Source organism: Gopherus evgoodei, chromosome 5 (assembly GCF_007399415.2).
Source record: "Gopherus evgoodei ecotype Sinaloan lineage chromosome 5, rGopEvg1_v1.p, whole genome shotgun sequence".
Taxonomy (NCBI): domain Eukaryota; kingdom Metazoa; phylum Chordata; order Testudines; family Testudinidae; genus Gopherus; species Gopherus evgoodei.
Genome location: NC_044326.1, coordinates 61,484,471 through 61,507,578, shown reverse-complemented (window position 1 = coordinate 61,507,578; position 23,108 = coordinate 61,484,471). Strand labels below are relative to the sequence as shown.

The following is a 23,108-nucleotide window of genomic DNA, read 5'->3' as shown; positions in this document are numbered from 1 at the left end:
TTGAGTATGCATACAGCTTGAAACCGGCATCAGGTATCAGCCATGCTCTTTCCTGTTGTTTAATGTAATAAACTTCTTTTTACAAATGCAATTTCACTTCTCCTGAGTTTCCCCTTGATTTAGAACCCTGATATCACATCCCGACTCAGAGAGAAAACTCATGAAATGTTCAACGGCAAGATAACTTTCCCTTTTCTTTGTCTGTCTATGTATTTCTAATCTGCTTATCACTGTAGGATGTAAGTGCCAAATACGCCTTTAAAAAACAGTAAATTTCATGTGTAAGGGACTGCATTCTCCATCTCTCCTTTATTCAGATGCTATTATATAGAATTTAATTTTATATATGTATCAGGAATTTTGCTAGGTTCTTAAATCCTCACTATTGAGAGAAGGCTTGTGAGGGGGAATAAAAACCCAGTTAAGTTTAAAACAAACAAAATTGTTGGTGGCTGAGTGGTTAAAGTGCTTGACTAGAAGCCTGAAGATCATGTGTTTAAATCTCTCTTGATATTACACTGAACGGCCAGCTCCAGTTCACCCAGTTGCAAAATGAAAACCTGATCCATTGGGTTAGGGCAGTCAAAGGCAAGTGTAAGGATATGTGGGACTAGAACCTAGGCCTGCAGAGTCTGGGATAGCAGATGTTTCCACATCACAGTGTTCCTTGGATGAGGTTCTGCATGGTCTCCCTCTGGTGAAGCTTAGGCGCCACAGGAAATACCACACAAAGGTTCCACAGTGAAAGCACCCCGTGGTCCTCTGATTGGCCCATGATCACTACTTAACCCTGGAGAGTTTTCCAAGAAGTTGTCTAGGCAACCGTACAGATTTCTGGCATTGGCTAGCCAGAAGGAATTGCTCCTAAGCTTCCCAGGAAAAATGCAGACATGCTACATCTGGGACTATGAATACCCCTTAGACCTGCATCCTGTGATGAAGGTCATTTACAGAGGGATCTATGCAATGTCTGAGCTAGAACTGGCAGCTCTTTGTTCATACATCCAGGAAAATCTGGCCTAGGGCTTCACCTGGCACTCCACCTCCCTGCCAGGGGCTCTGGTCCTTTTTGTTAAGAAAAAGGATGGAATGCTACGCCTCTGCATACACTGTCGGGTCCTACGCCACGTGATAGTTTGACACCAGTATCCCCTGTCCCTAATCTCAGAATTATTAGATCATGTATGGTCTTCCTGAATTTTCACCAAACTGGACCTCTGGAGGTCTTACAACCTACTGTACCTTAGAGCAGGAGACAAATGGAAGACGGCCTTTTGAATTTGCTATGGGCACTTCGAATATTTAGTAATGGCATTTAGTCTGACCAGTGCTCCCATAACCTTTCAATACTTCATTCTGGGCTAGTATGTAGTCACCTATCTTGGTGTCATATTATTGATCAGGGTTCTTTGAAAACATATTGTTACCATGTTCGTTCCATCTTGAAAAGACTACAGAAGAACAGATTATATGTGAAACTGGAAAAATGTACCTTTGACCAGTCCTCCTCAGAATGTTTTGGTTATCTTTTACCCAGAGGGCATTAAGATGGACCCGCAAAAGCTGGAGGCCATCTGCAGCTGGGCAGTTCCCAGGTCCCCCTGGGAGTTAGAGCTTTCTGGACTTTGCAAATTTTTAATCGATAGTTCATTCCAGGCTTCTCAGGGCAAACATCCACCATGACAAACCTCCTCTGGAAAGCCACCAAATTTGTTTAGATGCCTGAAGCTCGCCATGCCTTTGAATAGCCCAACCCACTTTTATAACTGTTCCTGATCGAGTACATATGGATCTGTCCCAGGCATTCATAGTGGAGGCTGATGCATCCAATGTTGTCATTGAGGCCATGCTCATTCAGAGGTGCAGGCTACAGCAAGTGCTGTACTGCTGCTCAAACTCCTCCCAAAGACTCACCTCTGCTGAATGGAATTAAGAAATATTAGACAATGAACTACTTGTGATTAACTCAGCCTTTGAAGAATGGTGCCATCACCTCAAGGGAATCTGACACCTGATGCAAGTCTTTTCTGACCATAATAACCTTGATTAGCCTCATAAGACTTGAACCTTGAACCAAAGACCACTCAGATAGGCATTCTTCTTCTCTTGGTTTGATTTCATCATTACCTATCACACAGGAGCCAGGAATGGGAAAGACGATGCCTTATCCCAAAAGGGTGATTGCTACCAAGAACATGAGGAGACACCCTATTTCCTAAAAATTTGCGATTTCCTTAGTGTTGCAATACACCAAGACCTTATTGGTCTAATCTGATCTGCTTTGTGGGATGATCTGTAAACCCAGGAGGTGATGGAACAGCCTGAACAAATGAGAGCCAGAATCAAAATGCAATGATTCACATGGAATACAATCACATAACTCAGTGTGAGTACTTACATTCCACCAGGGCATCCCAGGCTAGAAGTGCGTCACATGTGCCATGACATTCCATTATTGGGCTATTTTTGCTGCCTTAAGACTTCCTGCGTGGCTTTCCATTTCTTCTGGTGACCCCATATACAAATTGAAGTCTGGGATTATGTTGATTCTTGTGACCTGGCAAGATACCCCATTGGCATTCTCCTCATCTATAACCTGAGCATTGATCACCGCGGATTTCCACGAACTCCCTGACTCTGATGGCCACATGGTAGTCTTGACCATTGTGGACTAAGTGAGCAAAATGATGCCTTTAATCTCCTTTGGTGCCCTGCCCTTTGCTGAAGCAATGGCTCAACTGCTGGTGGTTCATGTTAATCCATCTTCATGGTCTTCTGGACTGTATTATCTTGGACCAAGATCAGCAGTTTGTCTCATGCTTTTGGCGTGAAATGCTCCAGTTACTGAACATCTGTGCTTTTACCTACTCTACGTACCACCTTCAGACAGATGGGCGGACAGAGAAGGTGGATCAAGTACTAGAGCAATACCTAACGTACTTTGTCAACTACCATTCTGATACCTGTTTTCCCCCCGCCTTATGCTGAGTTTTTGTACGACAATGCTGACCATGCCTCCACGGGGCAGAGTCCCATTTTTGCAAATTATGGGTTCCACCCTCACTTCCGCCCAACTTTGCTGACAGCCTGCCCAAACCTAGCAGCCACTGACTGGATCCAATGAATTAATCCTGTCCAGGAGGAGCTTAAAGACCATCGTGAAGACGTGAAAAGGGACTACAAGTGGTATGTGAACTGTTGATGCCAGGAAGGCCCAGTTCTCACAGTGGGCCAGATAATCTGGCTTGCAGCAAAACATCTTTGTATGAACAGGCTGATCTGCAAGCTAGACCACCAGTTACTTGGATCATTCTGGATTTATCAGCAAATCAACCCTGTAACCTTCACACTGCAGATCCCTCAATCCCTTAAGACGTATCATGTTTTCAGTGTATCCCTCCTGAAGCCTTAAATGGAGGATCCTTTTCCTGACCAGTCCAAACAGTCACCCCCACCATTCCAGGTCCAAGGGCATGAGGATAGTCCATACGATCCCATACTCTAAACTGCAGAATGAGAGACTGTACTATCTCAGTGACTGGGAGGGCCATGATCCTGAAGAGTATTGCTGTTGCCCATGTCATGCCCTGACCTGGTAAAAAGGTTTCCTCAAGACCAGCTGGATAAAACAGGCCTGAGGCCAACCCAGAGGAAGTGGTGTGTGTGTGTGAGAGTGTGTGAAATGTATTGATCCATGTGACTAGAACCCAGGTCTGCAGGGCCTGGGACAGGTGATGTTGCACCAGGAGACCATGCACTGCCACATCCAAGGGGCACTATGGAGATTAGGTGCTGCCAGAAGTACTGTCCAGAGTGACAGCAACCTGCGACCCTCTGATTGGCCCATACTCTCTAGTTAACCCTAGAGGGTACAACAGGAAGTTGTCTGGGCAACTACACAGATTTCTGGCCTGCTGCGACTCCAGACCTCACTATCTTTCTGATCTCCAGTCTCCAACCCCTACCTGACTCTCACTTTTCTTCTTGCGTCCTGATTCCAGCCTAACTACCTCTGATCTCTGGACTCTGACCCAGACTCTTGCTTATTGATCTTGTCTTTTGTGATTATTCTGATCCCTGCTTGCTGACTTCTGCCTTGTAGCCATCCTTGACAGATAGGTTGGCCCAGCTGTGACTTCTAGGCAAGACTGCCTATGCCCTGATCCCTTACAGTCAGACATGATGCTGGTCACGTCACTCCCCTGTGTACTGTTGACTATGAAACTGACCTGCCTTCACTGTGTCTGCCCAATGAACCATTGGCTTGGGGGAACTTTGACTTAGAAAGTGCCAATGACCATACTCTTAGCATTGCTGAAGTGGGGTACCCTACGTCATCCTCCCCGCATTGTCCAAATCAAATAAGATGGTTGCTATTGTGATGCTGTCCACCTCAAGCCATTCTTATCAATTCCAGTTTCTTTTCTTGAATTTAAAGTACTTCCTCCTTTCTGGTCTCCCTGATTATTCTTCCTCTTTAGTTTGTCCAAAATTAGGTGTCAGATCATTTTCCCATCTATCTCCATTATTATGTTCTGTCCCTCTTCACTGGCTTTCTCTTGCTTTTTGTAACAAATTCAAACTCCTTTAACGCCATACACAACTCAAGCTAAGTCTACACGAGCAGCGCTTTACTGTTAGGAATACCGGTATACTACACTTACGAAGAACTCCTAGTATGGCTACAGCTATATTAGGAAAGATGTGCTCTGTACCAGTATGGTAAAATAATCCCTGCAAGTGAAGCAAGCTACACCAGTAAAAGCGCAGATTTACCAGTATAACTGTATCTACGTTACAGATGTCTGTCAGCATAGCTGTCAGTCAGTGATCACACCTCTTCATGCCCCAATCAACATATATCTATACTGACAGAAGCCTGTAGCACAGACATAGTCTTAGTTTTTGCATCTCTCTCCGTTTGCATTTATTTTGATGCCCCTCCCCATCCTCTTCACTCTTCCCCTCACCTCTTCATTCAGCTTAAGCCACAGTTCTAATAACCTCCTTCATTTCTTCCTCACATGTTCTTCTCCTCACTTTCTTTTATGTGACTCCTAAGTCTGGAACTCCTTTCTTGACCCTCTCTGCCATCTCTCCACTCTGTCAAGTCCCTCACATAGTGTGAGATCTGTAAACCTTAGTTTCCCCTGCTAAGTAGTGACATTGAAAATGAATCATGAAACTCTCAATGCTATGTGCATTAATCCTTAAAATATTAATAATGTGATCTTACTGTAATCACTCTCATTCTCTCTTCCTGTTCTCTCTCCTTCCCCTCATTGCCTAGGAAGAACTACAAAGGAAAGCAGTCTGAGGATTATAGTGAATCACAAGCTAAATATTAGTCAACAGTGTAACACTGTTGCAAAAAAAAAAAAAAGCAAACATAATTCTGGGATTTATTAGCAGGAGTGTTGTAAGCAAGACACAAGAAGTAGTTCTTCCACTCTTCTCCATACCGATATTGCCTCAGCTGGAGTATTGTGTCCAGTTTTGGATGCCACATTCCAGGACAAATGTGGACAAATCAGAGAAAGTCCAGAGGAGAACAACAAAAATTATTAAAAGTCTAGAAAACATGACCTGTGAGGCAAGATTGAAAAAATTGGGTTTGTTTAGGCTGGAGAAGAGAAGACTGAGAGGGAACATTATAATAGTTTTCAAGTGCATAAAAGGTTGATACAAGGAGGAGGGTGAAAAATTGTACTCTTTCACCTCTAAAGATAGGACAAGAAGCCATGGAATTAAATTGTAGCAAAGGAGGGTTAGCTTGGACATTAGGGAAAACTTCCTAACTGCCAGGGTTGTTTAGTACTGGAACAAATTGCCTAGAGAGGTTGTGGAATCTCCATACTTGCATGTTTTTAGGAGCTGATTAGACAAACACCTACCAAGAATGGTCAAGTTATTATATAGCTCTGCCTTGAGTGTAAGGCAGATTAGATGACCTACTGAGGTCCCTTCCAGTTTTACACTTCTATGATTTTATATATCTGTACCTGTGCTGGTCAATTTCTTAGGTAGCAAGCTTTTCAGGGGAGGGACTCTTTTGTCCCTTGTATTGCACTGCAAATATTTATTGTGTAAATTATAATGTACTAAGGTAGCTTAAGTTGTAAATACAGTTGTGGAGGTTTTGTAACTCTGTTGGGACTGTAAATTCAAGTGGCATTCCCATTTGCATTATTTTTTGGAGTGATGATAGTGATTTTGTGCAATATGCCCCCCACCCCCTTTAAAGGAAGCTTTGTTGAACTGTTTGTTACCACATGCAATCTAGGTCATACTGTTCTTTGTTAATAAATGTGGTAAAATGGCCATTCAACGAACTGCATGGCTTTAGAGAAATAAAAGGAATCAGCATCTGCAATTGTTTTCGTTTTTTTTTTTAAGCTTTTCACATGGTAGCTTTATAGACAGCCTTTTTTCACTTCCCTTTTCCATCTGTAATTATTTATATCTTGAACTTCCTCTTTGGGTTTTATTGCCTTTGGCAAACTAGAGCATGTATGTTACAGCCTGCAATAAATCATATTAGAATCACTAAATATTTTTCTTCTAATATTTCGTTTCCTTTGGCACCCACTTGTTCAGCTGATATGATCTTATTCTTATTTATTTCTTGATGTAAAAGAGTTGTAATTTACAATCTTCATTCTAGAAATATATTTTCTTTAGATCTTTGCAAACCACTATAAAATGCATATTTTAAGGCACAAGATATAACTTGAGAGGAGGAAAAAAAGGAAGTTGAGGTGACTGCAGTTGTCATTTCAGGCATGGAAGCTTGCCACTGATTTCTTCTTAAGGATTCATTTTGTAGCATAGTCAGTTATCTAACATCTATTGTAGTATACTCTCTGAGGATACAGGAGTTTAAACTAGATATGATATTGCAGTTCTCCTACATTTGCCGCATTTGCAGTTTCCCTCCCCATCACATTCCCCACACACACTGATAGTTATTTTCACAGGATTCTCCCATCAGCAACATTGTATTTGTCCTCCTCCGGAGTATTATTGCCTCAGATGTGCTTGCAGCAGCAGCTTGAAGATGATTAGTCAAAACTAGTTTAATTTACACTATTGTAGCCAGTGCTTCTGGGAAAATATTGCTCAAGACTGTATTGGGCAAATTCATGTTGATTGTTAATTTTCTTCTGTTGCTTAGTATGCTGTAATGGAAGAGAGAAATGAGTCCGAAAAGGAAGAAAGACAGAGTTGCGGGTGGTTGCCTTGCCCTTTAAGGACAGTCAGCGTGCTCTTGAATTCACCTGTAAAGACCTCATGTTGCCACACCGTATTTCTCTCCAGTGTGCTTTGTTACCAGTCTAAAGATTGCATGAAGCATTGTAGTTCCTGTATATCCAACAACCCTAATTTTAAAAATTTTGTGCTCCTCTGTTTTCTTTCCTTTGCTCTGAGTATCCCTTTCTGTTGGAGATCATGCATACACTTCCATATATGCTCACTGTAGAAGTTCCAAGTCCTTTTTTGTACCCTTCCTCTAATGACCTCACTTCTATATCACAGCCATACACTTCTGTTAATTCATTTGAAAATTTCAGTAGTCTGTTTTTCCTGTTTAGAGACCTTGAAGTGCACCACAACTTTCCCCTAGAAACTTTTACCACACCTCTTATAGAGAGACCCTGTGATCTTCTATTTCTTTTTAAATTCTTGATGCTTTTTGCACACCATTTAGAAGCCTTCCTGTGCACTTCAGCCACATTTTCAGAGTTCCCTCATGTAATTCAACATCCCTTGTGAATACCTCTTCTGCACCCCTCCTGTTTAATACTTCATTTAGGTGCTCCAGCTTTGTAGATGCTCCTCAGTGTTTTCCTGAATCTGTCAATTTCCTAAGGTTCCTATTATGATCACAAACATCCTTTTAGAGCAGGGGTCGGCAACCTGTGGTACATGGGCTGATTTTTAGTGGCACGCTGCAGCCAACCAGGATCCCAGCCCCGCTCAGCCCGCTGCTGGCCTAGATGGAGAGAACTCGGCCGGCAGCAGGCTGAGCGGGGCCAACAGCCCAGACCAGGGCTGAGCGGGGCTGGCGGTTGGAACCCCATCCACTGCTGGTCTGGGGTTTTGTCTGCTGCCTGCACTGCCGGTCTGGCATGTGAAATCTTTTACTGGCACGCAAAACCTTAAATTAATGAAGATTTGGCACACCACTTCTCAAAGGTTGCTGACTCATTTTAGAGACTTTTGAAATATTCCCACATTCCCCTAAACTGTTCCCAGACCTATTTCATAGATATTATTGTATTGCATTCGTAGCACCTAGAGGGCTCAGTCATAGACCAGGACTCCATTAGGCTAGGCATTGTACAAACACAAAAGGAGGCAGTCCCTGCCTTCAGGAGTTTATAAACTAAAATACCCTCATGCACTCCTGAACTCTGTGTAAACACAGCAGTTCTGTACTCTTTTTTTATATAAACCTCTGGTGCTCTTTTGTACCCTTCCTATAGAGAGCCCAGTATTTTCTCCTGCCCATAGATTCTTCCATGAGTACTTCAGCACCCTCTATGCAACTTCTTTGGCATTATGCACTACCATATGCTTCTGCTCTCTCATTTGAGGCCCTATATTCTCCTCTACCTCAAGGTGTTGAAACAAAACAGAGTAAAAAAGAACATGGAGGGGTACAGTGGAGCCTACACACCATGCACTCTTCATTTTCTCTGAGCCAGCAAAAGGCACTCTGCACCAGCTCCACACATCTGGGCTTCAGCTCGCATTCAGGAAACATACTGAGGATGGAGCGAGGGGGAAGCAATCACTCTACGCAAAACACTCTACTCCAACAGTGAAGGATATTGAGACAGGAGTTAATGATGCTTCAATCTGCATAGACTTCCACACCAAACTCCTTCCACTTGGAGGGATGGTAGAAACTCTTAATGATAGTACAGGTCATGAAAGAGATGCTGCCTGGTGAGTGGCTAGGAAGCAATGAGAAGGGCCCAGCACACTCTGTAGAGGCCTTACGAGCCATGCATTCTTTCTCTCTCTCTTTCCTTGTTTAGAGCAGGGTGTAGCCCTTAATGACCACTGAATGATACTGTATTTAACATCCCATCCCTCCTTGGGAAATTCACTGCACCCCAACCTGTGCAGGTGCTCCATGCCCTGCCTTCCTCTTTGAGTGAGGGGATTTTTGTCCTCCAAGCCACTGTATTTGCACTCCTGTGCAAAACCCTTTTACTTGAACTCCATGTAGGGGATGAAAATCTGGCCCCCTTTTAGCCACAATCCTGTCCTCTTCCTAGTCCATTCCATAAGTGTGTTAAGATACCATGGTAACCATGTCCTAATTGCAGCTTTCACAATTGTTACCACTATTGGAGCTCTACATTGGAATTATGGCTTTAGTGGTTCTTCCCTTTGTGATCCATCTGATTCAGCTTCCCTGGTTCCCCTTAGTATTTGTGATATCTAAATAGAGGAAAAAATAATGTTTTACCTGGTGAAAATCCCCCTGTCCCCAGTAACTCAGGCAACTGAATGGAATTTTTGTCAAATTTTCTTCATAATATTCGTCACTAAACTGTGACCAAATATGAAAAATGTCACCCTCTTTTTTTTTTTTTTTGGTTTTTTTTAAAGACTGTTGTAAGGAACTGTAAATTAGGGTCTTATAACTGAAGTGACTTGTCCCTAAGGGCTGCTGTATTGTGGTGTTAGTGTAACACTCTGATAAACAAAATAGCCACCTAGAACAAAGCAAATATTTCTCATTTATACTCAGATATACAGTGTGCAATTCATCAGCTGCATTTTGTTAGTGTCTTTATTCATAGTGGCTTACAATTAAAATTATGTTGTAATGCTCTTTTGTGTTTATTGCCTGGATTGTGTAATGTGTTTGTTATTATTTAGTGTTGTAGTGGTTCAGAAGAATGTGTAAAGTAAATGTTTTTCAGTCTTATCTGTGAAGATAGCTGTATTCGTAAATATTAGAAATATTTCTGCATACTTTCCTTTTCATTCCTCTTAAAACAAACCAAAATAAACCCCCCTATAATCTAAATATTACATTTCAAGATTAAAATATTATTTTAATATAACTTAGCAAATTGTTATATATTCCTCCTATTTTAGCAGTTTATTTTTAGCTCCCCTGAGACCTCTCCCTTTCCTGGTAGTATTTGTTTATGGAAAGATGTACAGTATTTATCTGAGATGTACATGTTTTGTTGGAACCTGTACACTGGCAGCAGTGGGAAGTGCTCTGGAGTAAATATGCAGTCACACACATTTCCCCCATTGCCCGTAGCATGAAGATTAGCTATACTTTAAACTGGGATAGTGGAGGGGAAAATTAATCCATACTAGTTTATCTGAGATGGCCCTCCTCCTGCCCCCACTGCAGGATTTTGAGGGAGAGGCTGCTAGCCAACTCTTTGCTCTGGATTGACTTGTTTTCCCAAATTCATTAATCCCTGCAAAGGAAAGCCAAGGCCTGATGTAGGTGTTACCTGGTGCTTTACCTTTCTCTTGCATCAAACCAAGCATAAAGGAATTGCTTCAGAAACAGCTGGGGAAATGAGGGTAGGAGTGGGAGTGTGTGGAATTATTTAATAAGGCATATCATTAGGTACAGAGAAATCTTTAAATGGTACATTTACGAAATACTCAATAGGCTACACCTGCCAGGACCATGGGCAAGTATAGGAATTTTGTAGTGAATAAACTGCATTAGAAACTCATTTCTGAAATAAACCTTCATTTAAAGTCAATTGGTGGAAATCTCCTTGGAATTTCTTTATTAAATGGTGCTTTTGAAATAAAAATTCTAACACTTGGACAAAGGAGGAATCATCATCATTCCCCAGAGTGATACGAATTATCTTCTTTTCTCCATATATCTATGGTTTACTGTGCATGGAGGGTGTGCATACATTCTTGTTGCCTGGACTGATGCTGTAGCTCATTCCACCCTATGCCTGGTACTATTTCCAGAACAGGAGTATTTTAAAACCACTGTGTCTGGTAGCAATTGTTCCTACCTCTGTTGGTTTTTGTTTTATTTTTGCATTTCTCCCATCCAAATAAGGTGGGCCAGATTCAACCCCTAGTATTCAGTGAGTAGTACTTTTCTTTGTGACTAATCCTGTCATTTCAGTATGGTTAGGAGGGCAGTAAAGTGCTACTCAATGCTGGCAGAATCTGGACCCTGGTGAGTAGTCCAGCAACAGCCATGCTCTGAAAATCCTGTGAAGAAGGGGCAGAAGGGGGACAGTGCACTTGACCTGCACAGGTTTCTGTGAGCCACTGGTATCCTTAAAACTCCTCCGTACTTCCCTCCCTTGTGGGTGGGATGGGAAGAGGGGGAACATACTCTGATGTCATGTGGGGTGGAAGGACTTGGCAAGTGTGTGTTAGGATGGTGAAATTGGCTTTTCTTATTGGCTAACACAAAGGTGGGAGGCTGGCATAGGTTCTGGAACTAGGGAAGCTTTAGCACCCCCTGATTTGAAGTGGTTTCCATTAGACAGAGGGTTAACAGTTTGGTTCAATGGCTCTCAGCACTCCTATTCTACAAATTGCTCTGGCACTCTTGGGGGATGGCTAGGGCTTTGTTGGGTTTAGGGGGCATTGGCATTAGGGTATTAAGGCTCTTGCTCCTGGAAGGAGGGGAATAATTGGTAGGAGGGAAGGGGCGGGTGTGGGGTGGAGGGTGATGGGGTAGTGGTCAATGCTCTCCCTAGTGGGTGAGAAAGGAGGGCAGGGTCTGGCAGCTGGATGGGTTGGTCACTTGGGTGTGGCGAGGGTTGTTAGGGCAATGGAGGAGGCTGGCTAGAGTGGGGTTTCCTGGCGCATGGGCCGCGAGTCACAGTATCTGCCCAGGGGTGAGCCGCGCCCTGGACAGGACCCGCCCGCTCGTCCGCCCCGCTTACTGCAGCTGTTGTGGAATTCCGCTCCCCGCCACCTGCGGCTGGCGCGAAGGGCTCGCAGCGAGCGGAGGGTGAAGCTGCAGCGGATCCGGAGCAGCCCGACCCCCCAGACCCCTTTCCCACCCGCCCCGGCCTCTCTCCCGACGAGAGATGGAGGGTCACAATGAGTCATGACAGGGAGGCGCTGCTTGCAGCCGCGTCCGCGCTGGGGCCGCCAGGAGGGGCAGGGACCCTGCTGGGTTGCTGCGAGCCCGGGCGCTGCTCTTCTCTGCGCTTCTTATGCGCGTGGCTAGTGGGGTGCGGCGCCCCTGCCCCCAGCCTGTGACTTCCGACCCGCCGCGGCGTGCCCGAGATCCAGAGCTGGTGGTCATAGGGTAAGGCTGGAAAACACTGGGGGGCTGCGCTGCGAGCGCGCCTCGGGGCTCCCTCCCTGCAGACAGCAGCCTTCGCCTCCGCGCGTGTGCAGGCGGAGGTCAGAATTCTCGGGGCAGTGCGTGTGCGGGGCTGTGTTACACGTGTCTTGTGTGTGTGTGAATATGGAGTGTGTGGACACGCATGCAAATATGGATAGTGTGTACAGTTTATTATGAATAGGGTACGTGAATGGTGTATAAAATACATGATGGGGTGGGGTGGCAGCAAGATGTACTGGTGTAAATTTGGCGTGACTATCTGTATTACTAACAATAAGTCATTCCAAAGGATCACCGGTAAAGCCTTTATACCATACCATCAAGTGTTTTTCTGGGCCAAAAAGCCTGTTTTAGAGCACTTGCATTTTTTTTTATTGTTACTTTTTTCATACTGTAGCTCCAGGCTCTCCCAGTGCCAGGAGAACAACTCACACAGACCTCTGAGGGAGCAAGAAAAACTCTTACATTAAAAATTCTGTACAAATAGATTTTGTTTATTAATACAAATGTCATGATTTCCAGTTCAGGATCTCAGCGTCTCTTGGGAATCTCTCCTTTTGAAAAGTATGAGGTTCTTTCTCTAACATTCAGGAGGCACAAGATATCTGACCATGAATACCATCACCATTGTAGACTGACTGTTGTCCAACTGGGGCCTCAGGTTATTTTAATTATAGGCGTGTAAGGTGTGAGTTTCAAATCTGGGAAGGAAAAAAAAAGGAAACATTTCTGTGGCCAGTGGATTTAATTAAAGTAATGGTGTCTGTTTTGAAGCTGTTCAGAAGTTTGGAATTTTAGAATTCGCTGGGGAGATGGAGTGGAGGGCAGAGTGCGACTGAGGCAGTCAAAAGGGCATGATAGATTCAGGATTAAATAGGAATGTACATGTATGTAATGATAATTTTGATGTCTGAGTAGTGACTTAATGCTGTATTTGACCTTTGTTCTTTAGAAATAATCAAAATATGTACAATTGAAATCAGTACTCATGTCATTTTTCATAGAACTTTTCTCAACCATAGACAGTGGCTTTATGCATTGCATTCAATCCCAGTCAACACTAAGACAAATTGGAAAATAGTATGGCTGATCATACAATCTTTACATGGGTATTACTTGAGTAAGTAATTTTTCATCTCAGAACAGGTTGCAGGGTTGAGCCTATATATTGTGTTTACAAATGCGTGTATTTCTCCTAAAGAGATTTATTTCCATTTTTTTTCTAAGCAAGATGATTTCTCTATAGAAAGCTATTTTCTAGCGTTACATGCAGTGTTAGAGTTAGGAGCTTTGGGAATAATTTATGTTGGGGAGCTCATGAAAACATCACAGCAGAGCCTAATAAATATCAGAGATTAGTTATTTGTATATATTTATTTAGCTCATTTATTTTTATTACCTAAGAAAAATGCCTGGGAAGTATCTGCATCAAAATAGAACACAGCTGTCCCATCAAGCCACCTTTCAAATAGTGTTTTGAACCCTCTCCTGTGTCTGTGCAAAATATTGTATGTGTTCTGAATATATATTTATACTTCATAAATTGCTATATAATGATTTGACAATACTATATTCAATAGCAATTGTGTTCCAATTTAACTAAAACTAAGTATCAAAAATTAAGATGTTATCTGAGATTATATTATTATGGCAATATTGGAAAAAAAATAGTATTATGTTTGATAGGGTTTTTGGAGAGAGATGAGGTTGTATTACTGCATGTGATCTAAGGGTGAGAGGCTTTTCTGGAGTATTTCTGGTTTTATTGTCTGCTGGCTAAGGTAAAGTTTCATGAATTTGACTATTTAAGGCTGCTAGTTGGCAGAGTAATGTTATTTGTATATTAGCATTAAGGTCGCTGGGTGATTGTCATAAGTCTAATGATTGTCAGGGTACTCTTAGAGCTATTATATGGGAGTTCTCAGTGTTGTATGTTCTAAACGGATGAGTTTAATAATTGCACAACTGAGTTCGATTTTAGCCGTTTAGGATTGTAAACTAACAACTATTCCAGTTAAAAATTACTAACTTTTCTCTCCATAGTAAGATATTGTAGTAGATATAGCAATAAAGCAACAGTAGAGTGTTCCTCATCTGTGTATTTTAAAGAATTTACTTTAAGGTTTATAGACTTTTTAAGCTATTGAGGGTGGCGACATAGAACTACATTTTATAAGAAGCAATCAAAATAAGTCAGAAGATCAGCACTAACATTTATTACATTGGAAAGGGCAGAGTAATGAAAAATTTTATGGCCTATTCCCTAATATAAATGATCCAAATTTCTTCAGAACTGAAGTAATGGTGCTTTAGCAGCTCATGAGAGTTTTGATATGTGCACATATCTTGATATTTAACTAGCATCTCAGATTTCCTAATGAAAATGTTAAGCTGGCTGTTTAAAGACTCTTTGAAAAGGCCCTATTCCACTTAATAGCATATTTGTAACTTCTTCTCCTGCAGACTTTACAGGCAGTGAAATCAGCTGCAGGTTAATAATTGAACAACAACATTTATTTAACTAAGTACTGTCTGAACAATTACTGTTTTGTACTTTTGAAATACCTCTGGTGCTGGGAGGGAATACTGCATGAGTGTTTTTCCTCTGGTTTCTGAACTGCAAAATATAGGGTAAAGAAATGTTTGAAGAATAACATGTAGATTTCTGTACAGATTAATGCCACTCTTAAAATAAGCCTTTAATTCCATTAAAAGTGCGCTTAGTTTTTTTTCCTCAGGAAAGCTCTTGTAAATTGACTTACTATATCTTAAAATTGTTTGAGCAAACATTTTCCTTAATTAACACTTTTAAGGAGTTGTCCGAGGCCGAAATTCAAGTAATTGTTCTGAATTCATAGATCAGATACTTTTCAGCCAGTGTTCCTGTCTAGTGGTGAGAGATGCTTTATTCTGCAATCATACAGTCGTCGGTCCAAATCCTGCAAATAAGTTGTTTGAGTCCATAAAGAAAAACAGGTTGCAGGAAGATGGAAAACAGTATTTTTTTTTCTATAAATGGACTAAATGGAAAGCTAATTTATTTTCTTTTTTTCGTTGCCACCTTGGCACCCAGTCCTCCATTCCTTTAAACGAATAATCCCATTGACTGATGATTGTGTGCAAAAGGTTTGTAGGATCTGCCCTTCAATCCCTGATTATAATACTAGTTCCTAGGCAGAAGCCTTCTTATTTGCCAGTTTGGGAGTAAATTCATTCTGTTTTACAGCGCTGTACTACCACTCTCACCATATGTGCACATTCTTGAGTGTTGTACAGGAATCCAGAGTTCTCTTCTTTCACTTGTGACTGGAATTTACAGTATGAATTCCAGTGTGAAAATCATTTGCTCTGAACCTCTTTTAAATCAGATCCGCTGTTGTCATTTGTCTATGCAGTAGTCTGCTGTACCAGTAGTTAGTTTCTACCCTTTGTTTTTGATTGTGAGACATGAGTTATGATTATGTACAGACTATAGAATTGATATTGTTTTCTTGTGGTGTTTTCAGAAAGGGGCTGTCCAAAGGATCTACAGATCATTGTTTCCCAGGGAAGAGTGGAGATCTTCCAGCAATTTTTATGAGAAATGTGCAGGACGCCATTGACAATTTTACCTGGTATGCATTAACTTCTGAAATAGTACTTATTAATAATAGAACAATGGGCTAAGCATGGTAATATAATCCATTATAACTAAATATTACAGTGTGTCTACAGCAAATCTGGATAATTAACAGGTTGCTTTATTATTTTGGAAAAAAGTGGCTACATCTAATACTATATGTTTACACAAATGTAGTGCAGTTTCTTTTCACTGAAGTAGATTCTCTAACATAGTTAAAATGAATGTCATCAATCATTTTTCAGTGAACTTTTCCTGCAGGAGTAGTGGATCAGGAAACATCATCTCTTAATTCAAGTGATTATTTTCAGATTACCTCTTGGATTTCATTGGTCATTTCCAGGTCATTTTCATGGATAACAGGTGTTCAGTGAGGACTTCAACTTTCCAAATAAACATTATGCCATGCAAGGGAAGCAGCAGTTTAACTAGCTGAGATAGCAAGTAAATTGACCTTTTTATGTATTAGTCTGCTTAACTCAAAGTTGTCTTCTCTGCATTTCAGGTTGATAACATTTGCCTATGGTCTGCATTTTCTCCAATGTACTTAATATTTTGTATAACCATGATTCTTTGCTTCTCAGAGTTTATTATTTCTTTCCGCACCTCTGCCCCCACTTGCTGAGTAACATAATCCCAGATTCTTCTTTTTGTAATAAAACTATTATTATTGTATCTCTAAGCATTTAATCTAGGAACAGAAACACACAGGCTCTGTACTGCATAAAATGCAAATAACCCTGATTTACCCAAGTTCTTGTTAATCAGATTTCCTGTAAATATCTCTGGGTTTGAACTATGCTCCTGGGCTCCACAACCTCAGAGCAAAGTGAAGAGGCTCCAGCTAGCATGGAGAGTCCAGGTTCAAACTTCAGAGTTCAGTGAAGAGAAAGCTAACTGTTTTTGTAGATCAGCTAACTTTAAAGAGGCCTCACTCCAACTCCCACTACCTAGAAGTTGGGTGGTCTGCAAAGATGACTGCCTGGATCTTCACTGCATTCGAGTGTTGGAGGATCCATAGTATAGCCATTTAAAAGCCTCCTGACAAACTAAAAACCCATAACTGAAAGTTTGCAATGGGCTGTGTGGTGTTTCACTCCATATTCTTTATGAAAATATGCTTATGATATGAATGTGACATAACTGAGATATACTTTTATGCAAGATGGGGTCTTGTAAGCTGTCATTGGAAAGGTTATGATGTACTGAATATTATTATTCAATTTGTATGCCTGTATCATTTCTATATCTGAAATTAGGAATGTTGACTGTGTATCTGTATTTCAACTATGCTACTTTGAGTGACGCCCTCTGCTAATACGTCAGGTACGACAATAGAAAAGCCAGACAGGGCCGATGACCCATCAACGAGGACAATGGATTGTGAAAAGGCTTGGCCTTCCTGGGAACAATCCATACTGCCACTGACTTATGGACACTGTAACACTACAGAGTCAGGTGGTCTTGTCACCTGATACTAAACATTACTTGGGACTTCTTGTAATTTTCCATTGGAAGGGAAGGGGAGTCAGTTTGGGAAACAAAGGATTCCTGCCTTATGTAAATCCTATTTAAGGGTGAGGAGGAAGGCAAACGAGATTCCACCTCTCCATGGCCTATCTGCCCAAGAAGAAAGATTGCTAAAGCCACCTGAAGGGAAGGCAAGGGGGAGTCCAAACTGAGATGGAGTCCAGTCTGAAAAGGAAATATAACTGGAAATCTGAACTACAGAAACTTTGCAACCTGCCTAAAATAACATTTAGTGTGAGAATTTACATTTTGTAACGTTTCTTAAGTATATTGAGCTTAGCTTGTGTATTTTCTTTTATTTGGTCAGTAATCTGCTTTGTTCTGTCTGTTATCTCTTATATTCACTTAAAATTCACCTTTTGTAGCTAATAAACTTATTTCTTGCTTATAATATAACCCAGTTTATGTAATGGCTAACTGGGAGTTGGGCAAGAAGTTGTGCATATTTCCCTCCACATTGAGGGAGGGGGCTAATTTCATAAAACCTTTGGGTTTGTACCCCTTAAAGGGAATGGGCACCAAAAAGGATCTCTGTCTCTCTGTGCAGCTGGGTGTGGCCCTGCCTGTGTGCTTGCCTGGAAGAGGCTTGTGAGACTAGCCCAGCAAGGCCAGGTAAAGGGGACCCAGGCTGGCAGAATAGGCTGACTCTGGCACCGCAGCACATCAGGTGACACCTCAAAGGGCCCAAACCATCACAAGTCCACTCTCTGTATGTGCAAAATATAATACATAGCAGTAAATATAATAAAGCAATACTAATTGAAACTTTTATAGTTTTAAATACTTTACTATAAGAAATAATGCAGTTTCTAATAGATTTTGAAAGGTTTACTTTTCTGTAACGTGTACAGTTTTGGCTGCACTGACTTTACTGTGAAGAAGGACACACATTCTTTCAGCACCTTTCACATATTTAGGATGTATGCATGTACATGGGCGCATTTGTAAAGTAAATGCCTATACACATGTTCTGGGTGTCCTGGTAATAGTTAAAATTATCATCACTCAGCAGTGTAATATGGTAGAAAAGTTAACCTATCAGTAGGGCCCTACCAAATTCACAGCCATGAAAAACACGTCATGGACTGTGAAATCTGGTCTCCCTCTGTGAAGTCTGGTCTTGTGTATGCTTTTATCCTATCCTGTGCAGATTTCATGGGGGAGACCACAGTTTCTCAAATTGGGGGTCCTGATCCAAAAGGGAGTTGGAGTATCACAGGGTTATTTTAGGGTGGTCACAGTATTGCCCCCCTTACTTCTGTGTTGCCTTCAGGGCTGTGCAATTGAACAGCAGCAGCTGCTGACTGAGGGGCCAGCTCTACAGCAGCAGTGTGGAAGGAAAGGTGGCAATACCATACAATCCCATCCTTCCCTCTGCACTGCTGCGGGAGGCGGTTCTGCCTCCAGAGCTGGGCTTGTGGCCAGCAGCTATCGCTCTCCAGCTGCCCAGCTCTGAAGGCAGCGCTGCCACCGGCAGCAATGCAAAAGTAAGGGCAGCAGCACTGCAAACCCTCCTTCCCCAACTCCTTTTTGGGTCAGGACCCCTAAAATTACACCACTATGAAATTTTAGATTTAAATAGCTGAAATCATGAAATTAGCAACTTTTAAATTCCTATGACCGTGAATTTGACCAACATGGACTCTGAATTTGGTAGGGCCCTACCTATCAGCCTTTGGGTGGTAGGTATGATTGCAGCATACACCCATCCCACTCAGCCTAAAAGCCAATACCCATCTCATCACCCTCAGCTAACAGATGGATTTCACAGTATGTTCTGAAAGTCACGTGTGTCACACATCGGCATACATCACTACCATATATATGGTATGAATATGTGCAATGTTACTTTTAGTATGTTTGTGTAAAATATATTTGATTATTTTGTTTCTTTCCACAGTGAAACTGTTTCGTCACTGTCTTCTAGCAGTCCTATAACACCAACAGACTTGAATAATTCTTGGTCTGGAATACAAAGCTATACTACTGGTTTGTCCACTGAAAGAAGCTCAATTTACTCTTGGAGGGATGATGTATGTCACAGAAATTTTTATTAATTGTACTTTTTATTTAATTTATTGATGAAAGATTAAACTGTTTTACAGAGAACTAAGTTTTTGAATCGTCGTATAGCACAGGGGTAGGCAACCTATGGCATGCGTGCCGAAGGCAGCATGCGAGCTTATTTTCAGTGGCACTCACGCTGCCTGGGTCCTAGCCACTGGTCTGGGGGCTTTGCATTTTAATTTAATTTTAAGTGAAGCTTCTTAAACGTTTTAAAAACCTTATTTACTTTACATATAACAATAGTTTAGTTATATATTATAGATTTATAGAAAGAGACCTTCTAAACATTAAAATATATTAGTGGCACGCAAAACCTTAAATAAGAGTGACTAAATGAAGACTCGGCACACCATTTCTGAAAGGTTGCCGACCCCTGGTATAGCACATGACTTGTAATCGAAAAGTTACTTTTTTCCAGTGCAGGACAGCTGCTTTAGCAGTAAAGAAAACCAAATTAGTAACTAGGTCATTTGTTAACTCAACTGTATCTCCAGTGACTAATAATTAATAATAATTATAATTAAAAATATAAAAAAGTTGTATATTTGATATGATTATCATTTTAAATGTATTTCCTAAATATAGTCTTATAATTTGTAGGAATTTGACAAAGCTAATACACAAAGAATGAATCAGTCATTCTGGGATGTGGATGAAATGTTGTTTGAAGGAAAAGTGAGTTCTCAAACCCAGAGTCTGCAGGCAGAATGTAAAGAGTGGACCAAACGGTCTCTTCATCTAAGGTAAGGGAATTGCTTACTAGAATTAGTCCTAAGCTATGAGAATTTTGTTTGATTCATTTATTTATTTTCTAGGTATCTCAATCTGAGCTGTTCTTCTTGGCTTGTATTTGTAGTATTAATTTCAGAATTGTGTTCAAATTCATCTGCAGGTCAGTGGTCAAACTGTATGTTAGTCCTTGGCCATGCATGGGCTCTCAGCCCTCTACCTGCTCATGATATTCATGCTAAGTAATGTAATAATTGCAAAAGATTTTATATTAATGCAGTGTCACGAGAATAGTCGTGTGTGAAAATTAATATGAGAAAAGAAGAAACATATTTCAGTAGTGACTTTTAATATTTACAGAATACATCTAATAGTGCAATTAATACTATATTTATAAAAACTAACCTCAGTGAAGACATACAGCAAAATCCTGACTGCCCTGAAGTCAATACAAAGACACTGCCCTTTGAATGCTGTGTTTTTTAGGAGTAGTGAGGAAAAGAGTGTCCATAGGCTGCAGGAACAGTATTTGGCCATGGTGATGTCACCATCCTGGATCATGTAAACTAGTATGAACCAAAGTGAAATGTTAGCAAAGCAGTAAGTAGTTCTATAAATGGAGAGATATGTACGTAGGGAGAAAGTGTCCTTGGCTCTTTCATGGTGGTGCAAGGTGCCTGCGGAACACAGGGACTGCTCTTTCCTTCGATCCCTAGCACAGCAAACCACCTAACGAGGGCAGGGAAGAGAATTAGCCATGGGATGATGCCCTGTTTTGTGCTCAGAGGGTCACACAACACCATTAAAATGGTACTGCTTTGTGTGCGCACATATGCATACTCTTACGGTCATAGGGTGGCTCCACACCATTCTAATGTGAGCCTATGTGTATCTGGACAACCTAGCCCTTAATCTTTAAAAGAATTTTAATTTTAAGATTCCAGACAATCATAATTACCAAATTTCAATGAAAAAAGATGTAGAATGTGTTTGTTAAGGTTGACAATAATAATAACTAATAAATACTACAACCCTTTATGTGAATCAGGAGATGTTAAATACATAAACTTGAAGCAACACTTCCATAGTGTTATACAAAAGCTTTGCTTTCTTTAAATGCTATAACAATTCACAGGATATGCAGAAATCCTGCTGTTTTGTAGAAGTTTAGCTAATTCTATATATTCATTCTCAGCTGATTGTATTTTTACAGTATTTTAGCTGGACTAGATTTCATATGAAAGTTGGGTACTTATGATTTCCTGGCTTAGCTCTGATAATGATGGTAAAAAGTAAATGGAACTTATTAATGAGCACCAGGAAATAGGTAGATTGAACCTGCCTACGGTACATGATTCAGGAGGGAAATATATTAACTTAATTTGAGCCAATTTAAAGATTATAGGCTAGATATTAGACAGGCAAGCTGGATGAGGTAATATCTTTTGTTGGATCAACTTTTGTTGGTGAGAGGGACAAGTTGGTTCAATAAAAGATATTACCTCACCCATTGTGTTTCTCTAATATCCTGGGATTGACATAGCTACAACACTGGGTAGACTAGATATGGAATGTGAGTGTCATTAACTATTTTGTTAAGTTATTTTGAAAAAATATGGGTATAGTAGAAAAGAAAGCTTGATACAGTGGTTCTCATTTTCTTCTCTAGTCTGGGTTGTTTCTGTATGCTCCATTTCTTTTCCAGGCATCTGCCAAAGCCTCTTGTTAAGGATTGTAAGTGTTTGTCAGGAGTGGGGATGGAGGTTGGAAGCAGTTGTTCTGAGTGACTGCCTCCCTTGGGAACTTGGTAGATTTCTGCTTTGAAATTTGTACAAGTTAATGAGTGAACCAACATTAACTTTGCCTTTGCAACCTTCTACCCTTTCAAATGTGGAATAGTGCACAGCTTTAGCACTATAGCAACATGATTTCTGAAGGAGCCGTCCTACTAGGGGAGGTGTTAGCAAGAGAGCCACACAGCACTGTCGTTTTAGATACTTGAGAGTCCATTGCATTGGCCCTTCAGTTCTCTGTGGACTTTGGGCTTCCAAGTTCATATCCCTTGTCCTTGTCACTTGAGTGGAACATTCTTGCAAACTCTTGCAAATCCTGTCATGTAGATTTTTCAGAGCTATATCTCCCCTCCACACACAGAGATCATTTTTTAAATCAGGTTTGGATGTTTTTCCCAAATATCTGCTCTAGGAATTATTTTGTGGAAGTTCTATGGCCTGTGTAATACAGGAGGTCAGACTAGATGATCACAGTGGTCTCTTCTGGCCTCGGAATCTGTGAATTACTGAAAAGGTTTGGAAAAATTCTAGTGATATAGAAAAAGCCTGTCTTGACATGAATGTCAGCGCTAGAAGAAATATTTACGGGTACGAGAAGTTATGTGAACATTCCAGTGCTGAATTACAGGTGCTAAGCAAGTTTATTTTAAGTAATTTTGTACCACCTGATATTGAAAAATGCATGGTGTGCCATGTACAAAAATAATTTAACTCTGAGGTTTAAAGAAAACCCTTAGTCCTTAGTTAGGGCTAGATTGTGAACACCTTTACTCACATTGTTGAGCAATTACAGGAGTTTCTCCATTGACTCTAGTGGTACTGCTGCTGTGAGTAATTGTTCCCCAGTGCGAGTAAGAGGTTCACAATCAGTCCTTCCATTTTCTATAAAATAGGTAAGTCATACTGGTCTCCGTATGAACAGGTAAATATATTTAGTTGCTCATACTGGGTCTGAACACTGGCATTGATTTCAATAGGCACAGGATCAAACCTATTAAAAGAAAAGGCCTTTTCTTACTGAGTCAGTTTATAAAGTAGAGAA

At 41.0% G+C, this 23,108-nt stretch overlaps 1 protein-coding gene across 1 annotated transcript in view; it reads left to right on the top strand.

Moving 5' to 3' along the window:
• The window catches only part of LOC115652277 (protein FAM149A-like), a 133,372-nt gene that overhangs the window by 45,701 nt on the left and 64,563 nt on the right, over nt 1-23,108 (top strand). The window contains 3 exon segments of the mRNA XM_030564108.1: nt 15,835-15,942; nt 19,378-19,510; nt 20,145-20,287. Of these exon segments, the coding sequence (XP_030419968.1) occupies nt 15,905-15,942; nt 19,378-19,510; nt 20,145-20,287 (314 nt within the window). The 5' untranslated portion in view covers nt 15,835-15,904.